This window comes from Corvus brachyrhynchos, unplaced genomic scaffold (genome assembly GCF_000691975.1).
Source record: "Corvus brachyrhynchos isolate BGI_N302 unplaced genomic scaffold, ASM69197v1 scaffold44, whole genome shotgun sequence".
NCBI lineage: Eukaryota > Metazoa > Chordata > Aves > Passeriformes > Corvidae > Corvus > Corvus brachyrhynchos.
The window spans coordinates 116034-126084 of record NW_008238359.1 but is presented as its reverse complement, the minus strand read 5'-3'; the positions used below and the strand labels follow the sequence as shown (position 1 = coordinate 126084).

Here is a 10051-nt window from a genome sequence, read left to right as displayed (position 1 = left end):
GGGATAGGTTTGCAGCTCTCCTTTCGTGCCAGTCATTACTCCTCCATTTTACCTTTTACAAGTTGTTAGAACCCTGCAACATGCCATTTTAGGCCTTGGCGGAATCTCAAGGGGAAAAAAATAATAGAGGAAAGAAGAAAAAGACAGAATTCTCTCCTGCATTAGTGAGCTGATCTAGCCCAGCAAAATCTGACAAATACCACAGTTAGTGGGAGGATATGGGTGGAAAACAGCTAAGATCACAGTTTTGAGAAAAGAAGTCTAGAGGGGTGGGCAGCCCGCATTAGTGAGCTGATCTAGCCCAGCAAAATCTGACAAATACCACAGTTAGTGGGAGGATATGGGTAGAAAACAGCTAAGATCACAGTTTTGAGAAACAAGTCTAGAGGGGTGGGCAGCCCATTTTCTGTTGGGTGGAGTCGCGGGAGACAAGCCTCACGGCATTGTGGTCAGCAAGTCTCGTTTATTGTAATAATCTACACATACTTATAGTACTACTAATTAGCTCATACATATTGCAAATAGCTCAGAGGTAAGGAAGGCTCTTGGCTGCAAAGCTCAGGTGCCTCCTCTGAGAGTGTGAGTGAACTGTTCTGTTTCTGCATGGCCTTCTCCCAGGTCTTACAGGTGCAAATGACTGAACTGCATTGAACTGCACTACTTGACAGTTTTGAACAAGGTCCTTTAGAATCTAGGCTATTAAGGCTCATCAGTTGTCATAGCAACCCTGTATTGTATGGATTTATATTATGAAGCTGTAATAAGGCTGTTGCTCATCCCTATGAAATGAGGCATAAATCACTAATGCAGCTTCTCAGTGACAGGACTTCTTTAAGTATTATTCTGACAGAGAAACTGATTTGCATTAAATGACATTTCTGTCAGCAAAGACGAATGATAGGAGTGAAACTTTCTACAGGTATGCTATAGGCATTTTTATTTGTAACCCTCTGTAAAGTCACCTTCTACACTGAAATAGTTCGTGTCATTAGAAGCTCCAGGGGAGGTTGTGCAAGGAATTACTAAACTCAGGTAAGATGTGTGAAGCCCTTGCTCTTGGCTTGTCTCGTGCAGGGAATGCTGCACAGCAATCGAATGCTGCTCACATCAAGGCACATGGAGAACATATACACAGATGATTAAATATTGGATTTTTTGTTTAATGTTTGTTCCTCGCTGACACAATTCTTGTGTAGAACAGTAGCTAATGTACCTTTTTGTCATTGCTGTGCAGACAATGCAGCTGTGCAAACATGGTATACTGAGATTTCTGTAGGGTGCAATTGATCAAGAAAGTGAAGTCACACAGAATTACAGACATCTATCAAATGATTAAAAATTAACTGCTGGCAGGTTTCAAAATGTAATGCTAAATATGCTAGGCATGGTTTATTGTGAAGGGGAGTTGTGTCCAATTTGCTGATAACTTGTAAAATCCCCATCCTTGAAAGTTTTCAGGACAGATTTTATACAAAGCCACAGTGATTTGACATAGCTTTGAGGAAATTTCTGCTTGGAGTAGAAACCTCCAAGGTTTCCTTACAACCAACATTTCGGTGGTACAGATGGAAAAAACCCTAAACAAATAGCATTTTAATTAAGCAGACGGTTTTGCCTGTCTGCTTTGTATACCAACAAATCTAAGTGCCACCACAACACCTGCAACAGAGCATTCAAGGGTGTTATGAAAGCACTCTGTGGTGCAAGACATCTCTAAGAAAGCAAATGTCAGTCCTGTCTTCCAGAAGGGCAAGAAGCAGTGTCCAGACAACTATGAGCCTTACCACAATTCCTGGGAAAGTGATGGACAACTAGTCCTGGAAACCATTTTGAGATACGCGAAGGACAAGATGGTGATCAGGAATAATCAGCATGGACTTACAATGGGGAAATTGTGCATAATGAGCCTGATAGTTTCTACAATGAGATGTCTAGCTTGATGGATGAGGGGAGATTCATGGATGATGGGAGATTCATGGATGTTGTTTAACTCAGCTTTAGTAAGGCTTTTGACACTCTCTCCCATAACATCCTCATTGACAAGGTGACAAAGTACATGCCAGATAATTGAACAGTAAAGTGCTTTGAAAACCACCTGAATGACTGGGCCCAGGGGGCTTAAAGAAGAGAAAGCTCAAGAGGGATCTTATCAGTCAACATAAATACTTGATGGACCTTGGGAATGAAGAGGAGGGAGCCAGACTCTTCTCTGGAGTACTCAGTGACTGTAGAAGAGGCTACAGGCACAAATTGAAACACTGGAAATTCCATCTGAATAGAAGAAATTATCTTTTTTTTTTTCCTGTGGAAGTGGTCAAACACTGGAATAGTTTTCTCAGAGAGGTAGTGGAGTATCCATCCTTGAAGATACTCCAAACCTAACTGTAAATGGTCCTGGGCAACCTGTTCCAGCTTGTCTTGCTTCAGCAGTGGGGTTGGATGTTTTCAAGAGATTGGTAAATCACAGTGGTACTTTCTGTATTCTAAAATTCTAGCTGTCTATAAAAGTTCAAAGTCTCACGGGACTGGCAGTATCTTCAGGCCAACTAGATTTATCCTCATTACCACAGGCACTAACGTGAGTGGACTGTAATAAAAAGGACACATGACACAGAGGCAAGTAAGAGATGAGGACAGCTTAGTAAAAAAGTTTGATGTAGGTCTGGTTTTGGTTTATAAGCAGATTCCACAAAGGGAATCCTGTATATCACTGAAGTACAAACTAGAAACTTCTCAAGATGAAGAAGAAACAGCATATTATGCCCGTACTGTTGAAGGAACAAGAATGGGAAGAACATAACACAGTGTCAATGTTTTGGCAGTAGAAGTGAATTTTGCATTTGGACCCATGAACATTAGGTTGCAAGGGTCTAGGAATTTGCCCAGATGGAGAGTAGACATCCTGCTGCTTAAGAGAATTCCTAATTCCTACTTAATGGTATCATTGAGCAGCAGAATTCAAATGGAAATTTCTCCCAGAAAATGTAAGGCCTTAATGTCTTCACTACGTTTGTCAGTGGGAGGCATCAGGACAATTTACCCAGTCTTCTGGATGTTTTCCAATTGTTTTCTGAAGTTCTTTCCTCAGTTACCTGCACATTTTTACTAGTAAAGGATACCTTCACTTTCTGAATTCTGCTGCTTCCATACCCTCAATTCACAGCTCAAAATGTATTGTCACCATGTGTTTTGTTGTTGGCTACTTGACATACAAATGCTGTCCATCACATGCTGCTGCTTCAGCTTCACACACCACTTACATTTCTTGCAATCTACACTCACCCCATAGGAAAGCAAGCAAAATAATGAACTTTTTTTTCTGAGATACTCTTTCAGTGGTGATAATAGCAATTATATTTGCTTCAATCATATCTCATTCGCTAATGGCATTAATTTGTCATGCCAATAAATGTGAAAAATATGCCACTATGATGATAAAGTACTTCTGCTAACTGATCAGCATTGCAAGTTACTGTTAATGAGTTACATGTGTCCTTCTGGGCTGCCATTTCATAGTCCTGCATCAAAATGGTAGTGCATGTATGGTTTGTGATTAAATTCTGTTGTGACCTTAACACAAGGGGCCATTGCTGGTTCTAGGGCTGTGTTGTACTGGAAATGCTGATGGTTCATGTGAGTAAATGGGAAATGGCTGGACAAAAAAGCACAGAACCGAGCTGCAAAAGAGGATGTTCTGTTTCCCACATGTAGATTTAGGGGTCAGCTCAGGCTTGATCTTGCTGATTGCTGTGATTCTAAAAGACTACACTTGATGATTCAGAGGAATGACTTGGATCCCAAACCTGTGTGCTGTGTGAGGAAGACTGATTTTTTGTTGCAGTTGTTAACGGTTTCTTTGTGTTTTGTTTCGTAATCACACTATACCATCTCTCCAAGCTTTCTCAAAAAATGCTACCTTCATGTTGTTTGCTTAATCACTTATCTCCATTGTTTGTTTCCACTAAAAAATGAGAAAAATATCAAACATACTAAGAAAAGGGAAAGGGAAGGGAGTCGGGGAGTTTGTATTGGTACCTGTAGAGCCTGAAAGAGATACAAAGAGAACAGCAGAGATTGCAAAAATTTTGAGATCATAGAAATATTTTTCTTTCCTGTCAGCTGTATCTGAACCCTAGCATAATCTTTATTTTTTTGTCTAAGAGACAGGTGCTTTGCTTTAACAGTCATCTGTGAGCAGTGGTCTGCTTCTTTCTCTGTCTCAGCTGTATAGAACACATCTTTTACCCTTTTTGTGTCTATCCTCAGAAGCAACAGCTATTTTCAGGGTACACTCTTGTTCCCTGTAGGCGTACTACTGCCCTGGCTCACCCCAGTCATACTGTGCAGAAATACCAGTTTTCTGGGAAATCTCTAGCTGATGATTCATGTTCTCCTTACTCTAAACATATTGTTATATCAGATCTAAAACATCAGGTTTGTTTCTTTAGTTGCTTTTAAAAAATATTTGTAGGTGCTCTTAATTCACAGTTAATTTCTAGGAAATTTACATGCAATCTAAAGGATTTGTCTTCTTCCCACATACCTGTGTGCTTAGCAGATTAAGATCTGAGATTATCTCTGAGAAATGTTGAAAAGAAATGTTTAAAAAAAGGCTAAAAACCTCCCACTTTTCCAGCTGGAACTAGTCTGTGAATGCTTCATGCCTATTGAAAAAGAAGTCACCTGGCTTAATTGTATATTCCAACTAGGCAAGTGCACACACTGGCATAAACTTAGAGCTTATAAGCCAATGGAAATTGCTCATAAAATGTGTCCTCCATGCCACCAACACAACACAGTAGGAAAACTGAAGTTCTCTTTTAAACAGTGATCCTTGGGATTACATTCGTTGCAAACCCCTTAGATGCATTTGTTAAGCACTGTGTAACAGCAGCAACATAAACTGTTAGAAGGAAAAATGGAGGAAGGGGGATTACAGGTGGATAGGAGGTGTAATTCATACAGAAGGCTAGGATGTCATGGGTTGTGGAGGGAAGAGAGGAGTTACCATGAGGGGACTAAGGTGGGAACTAATTGTATCTTCCAGCACCTAATGGAGAGTTACAGCCAGGCGTTTCTCAGGGGCAAGTAATAAAGCAACAAGAACCAACAGTCTCAAGTTAAAACATGAGAAATTCCAGTTGAACATTAAGTGTCCCTGTGAGATTAGTGTAGCCCTGGAACAGCTGCCCAGAGAGGCTGGGGAGTCTCTGTTCTTGGAAATCAAAGAATCCCAGAATGGTTAGGTTTGGAAAGCACCACTGGGGGCCATGTAGTCTAACCCCCTGCTCAAGCAGGGTCCCTTAGAATACATTACTCAGGATTAGTTGCCAAGAGATTTTTTAATATTTCCAGGGAAGGAGATTCCAGAACCTCTCTGGCCCATCTGTTCCAGTGCTTGGTCATCCACACAGTAAAGTTCTTCCTCATAGAATCATAGAATATGCTGTCAATACATCAGGATCATTGAGTCCAACTCCTGGCCCTGCACAGGACACTCCAAGAGTCACACCATGTGCCTGAGAGTGTTTTCCAAACGCTTCCTGAACTGTGTCAGGCTTGATGCTGTAACCACTGCCCTGGGGAGCCTGTTCCAGTGCTCAGCCACCCTCTGCATGAAAAACCTTTTCCTGATATCCAACCTAAACCTCCCTGACTCATCTTCCTTCAGTCCTGCCACTGGCTGCAAGGATGCAAAGGTCAGTACTTTCCCCTCACTTCTCCTCCTGATGATGCTGAAGACCACAATGAGGTCTCCCCTCAATCTCCTCTAGGCTGAACAAACCAAGTGACAGGCTCATGTAGAACTTCCTGAGCATCAGTTTCTGCCCACTGCCTCGTCCTATTGATCGGCACCACTGAGAAGAGTCTGGACCCATTCTCTTGGCACTCTCTTAAGGTACTTACAGACATTGATAAGGTCCCCTCTCAGTCTTCTCGAGGCTGAACAGGCCCAGCTCCCTCAGCCTTTCCTCACAAGAGAAATGCTCCAGTCCCGCAGTCATCCTCACTCCCCTCTGCTGGACCTGCCCCAGGAGCTCCATGTCTCTCTTGGTCTAAGGAGCCCAGAACTGGACACAGCACCCCAGATTCACCTCACCAGGGCTGACTGCAGGGGCAGGATCACCTCCTTCAACCTGCTGGCAATGTTCTTCCTATGCCACCCCAGGACACCATTAGCCTTCTTGGCCACCAGGACACACTGCTGGCTCATGGGCAGCTTATTGTCCACCAGCACCCCCAGGTCCTTCTCTGAAGAACTGCTTTTCAGCAGGTCAGCCTTGTTCTTTCTAATTGTCTTAAAGCAGGGATTTATTCTTCATTAGATACATAGAATACCATGTATCCTTTATAAACTTACCTTCTAAGTGAATGAAGTTATCTATAATCAAATCTGTATGTGCTAAATTAATTTCTGAATTAATATTAAGTTTAAAACAAATCCTGTAAGAAATGATCTCTGAGAAGGTTCTTCAAATTAGCTCTGCGGTAAAAACATGCCTTAGGTATTACTGGGCAAATATTACTGCCTTGGGTTATATTCTTGTTCATATTCTGGACAGTTTCAACTCCTATTAGAAGTCTAAGACAGTAGAAAAAGGCTGTAAACCCCTAATTCTGCACACAGAAAGGTCCCCAGAACAACCCCTGCAAAACCCAAACCTGAAACTAAGGACATCTGGCAAGGGCTACTTGGTGCTGGAAGTAAGAAATGCTTATGAGAATAGAGCAATACTACACTGTTCCTTAGAGAACCTTGGGAATACAGAGTGGCCCCCTAACACTGCAGACTCCTTTCTTAATCCTATCAAGCACTGCAAGTATGAATTGCCCACTGTGCCTTTCAGAAGCATGCTCAGAATGTAGCTCTTTTTGGATGCTCCTTTTTGTTTCAAGTGACAGAACAATCCCTGAGAAGAGTTTTAATACTTTTGCCTTAAGATCAGAGTCAAGGCAGAAGAGACCTGCTTTCTCTTTTCTCCAGCGCTGTGTTACTCATCAGGGACAGTCTTTTGTGTAAATACTGTATTTCAGTTTCTTTCTCATGCTCTGACCTTAGCTCATTATCTTCTTCTCCTGTCTGTGGGAAGGGAATTAAACGTTTTAAACATGTGTCTGTTTCAGCTCTCAACAGTCATTTTGTCATTATATTTTAATGCAAAGTTTTGAAAATCAGTGGCTTTGGTTCAGTCCTGGAGAGAGACCTTATTCGAGCCTTGAGAAAATGAAGCTCTGTGGTAGTTACCCGGACTTGGTGGATTGCTGAGGAAAGCCTTCTAGCTGATTACACCTGACCTGCAAGATCTTTGCATACCTGTTTCACTAATGCTGACCTAACTGATCCTCTGTGTGCCGAACTCACTGGTGCTTTCAAAGCCTTGTTGGTAGGTAACAGCTTTAATGGCTTTGGAAGCCTGAAATTTGCTTTTTGATCACTGTGACATGAAGACACTCAGCTCTGCAGTAGGCACTCTCAGTTCTTTTTGTGATGGAGAAATACATGATGGTTTTTTTGATGTGAAGAAAAGCACAAGCTAATTTTCCAGGACAGAACGTGCCTGAGGTGTGGTGGCCATCTCAGAATTGTGCCATTAATAATATCAGTCAGGATTTAATCTTGCAACACTAAAGTGAACGGGCGCTTCAAGTACTAAGGCAAAGGGGCCACTATTGAAGAGAGACCAACACTTCACTGTCAGTAGTTGAAAGATGAGGCAGAAAGGGCAGACAGTGGACAGCAGTGCTTAAATACTTCTCAAATTGGTTAATGAGCTGTTCTGATCTAGTGGGGTTTTTTTGCTGCTTCTTGACCTGTGCTTTCTGTCAGGCAAAAATGACACATTCTCAGTAAAGACTCTTTGGAATATTTTTTTTTCTTTTTTTTTTCCTTTTTTTTTTCTTTTTTTTCCTCATTTGTCTTTTTTTTTGTTTGCTTATTTTAAACAAGATATGAGATTTTTTCCCTTCTTTGTTATTCTTTTAATATTAAAGTTATTAAATATTTATGCAGTGGTCTAGAGAAGTGGATGGTTTGAAGTGCTTTCAAAGTATAATTTAAGCAAAGCAAGAGTCTTTCCTCTTTCAGTAATAGTCAGCTCAGTGATTAGTGGCAAAGAAGAAGATGAAAACATCGTTTGAGTAGATTTATATAAATGGAGGGCCTGAGAAAAAAATCTGGTAGAATTCCTTACCTTAAATTCCTAGAATCACAAAAGTGTTACTAGAAAGGAACTTGCAGAGGGTTTTGTTCCAGTCCATTACTGAGAGTAGCTGAACTCATTTCCTGAAAATGACAGCAATATTTGACAGATGAACTCGAATTTGTGAGGAAAGTTGTTCATCCACACTCCAAAAATATGAAAGAAAAGTGCTTTAAAACAACGATGATGAACTAAATTGAAAACAGTATCTTTTACTGCTGAATTACAGTTTAATTTCACTCTACATAGATACCATGTGATACAATCCCTAGACCATGTTCTTTAGACCATAAGAAAATGGAGGCACTGTACAGTTTCTGTGGAGGGAAAATCAATAGAAATAGGTTTCTAAAAAGTGAGAAGTTGACAAATACTGGCAAAATACATCTTCAAGTATGCTTTATTTGCAGGTGATTAAAAATATTTTTAGGCAAAAAACTAGTCAATCTTATCCAGTACAAGATAGAACATGATTTAGTGCCTAATGCCAGACGGACTGGAAAATGTGTAGATAGGACTGGTGATGCAGTAGTTGATGAATTACATGTGATTAAATGGCCCACATTCATATAGTAAAAAGACCTGATACATACATATGAGGAATTGTAAGCACTTAATATTTTAACAATAAGCAGGAGATTTTGTAAGAAAAACAAGGGGCTCAAGGGGATGGGAAAGCTACAGACATCTTAGTAGTATCAGAAGCCATCGACATTTTTTTTTAAAGACATTAACTTGCTCCTGCAAATTACTGCACTCTTGAGAATAGTATTTGCAATTTAAAACTTATCTAAAACATCACCAAAAGGTAACACTAATTCCTATTTTTTTAAAATTATTTTGTATTAAGAATTTTGCAAAGAACTGAAATATGGCATGGCCAAGAAGCATGAATTATCCACCATTTCAGAGACTTTGCATTCATCACATTTAAATACTAGGTGTCTGATTTCTGAAAGTCTCATGCAAAATCCAGCTATAAAAACTCACCACAGAATATTTTCAAGGATAAAAAGCTAATGTTTTTAAAAGCTCTGAACAGACATCCAGTTGTGAAGGTGAATTTCAAAACGAATGGTCCACATTTTCAGAGGACATTCAAAAATATAGTTGTTGAACTTCCTGTAAATGCCCAGCTCTTATCTACACTTTGCATGGAATATTTACCAAAGCTATAACATTGGACAGTTGATGGAATATATCACTGCCTAGAGTAGTGCCAGAGGTAACATCATTATCTTTCCATAACTGCATAATGAGAATTAAATAATCACAAAACAAATTCCTATTATGAAATGAGTTCTTTTTTTCTCATGTACAATATATATATTCATTTATATTGAATATAAGTCCAGTAATACTATCACAGTAATGTGCTGTAGTAGTCTTTCATAGTGAGAAAACTGCCCTAATCATCTTTAACATGCAAAGCTTGGAAGAACCAGAAATTCACAGTAAGTAATACAATTTGTATATGCATCTTCTGCCATCCTAAAGTTAACCAGAACACTCAAGACTGTTGCTTATTTTTTTTCCTATGTTTAACAAAAGCTACAGTTCTGTATACTGTACATTCACAGTGGGATCCCAGCCCCCTGTACTATCTGCAAGAAAGATCAGGTTACCACCCTCCATCAGAGTAAACATTCTAGTATTTAATATAATAATCTTGTGAACAGTTGTTCCTAGCTTGAAGCTCAGCAGTTCAAGACTTGATAAAATTCTCCTTTTCATCTCTCTGAAAGGTTTCTTGCTAACGCATTTTGTAGTCATTAGATACTGACATTTCACATAGCTGTCCTTTAAAATCCAAGTCTACTGTGAAATCCAGGTCACGCTGTAAAAAGATT

General features: G+C 39.9%; 1 protein-coding gene across 1 annotated transcript in view; it reads right to left on the bottom strand.

Annotated features, from left to right (window-relative positions):
• Positions 1 to 8412: 8412 nt before the first annotated feature.
• PRMT8 (protein arginine methyltransferase 8) overlaps positions 8413 to 10051 on the bottom strand; it is a 58852-nt gene continuing 57213 nt past the window's right edge. The window contains exon 11 of the mRNA XM_008634869.2: positions 8413 to 10038. Within this exon, the coding sequence (XP_008633091.1) occupies positions 9955 to 10038 (84 nt within the window). The 3' untranslated portion in view covers positions 8413 to 9954. The remainder of the gene's footprint in view (positions 10039 to 10051) is intronic.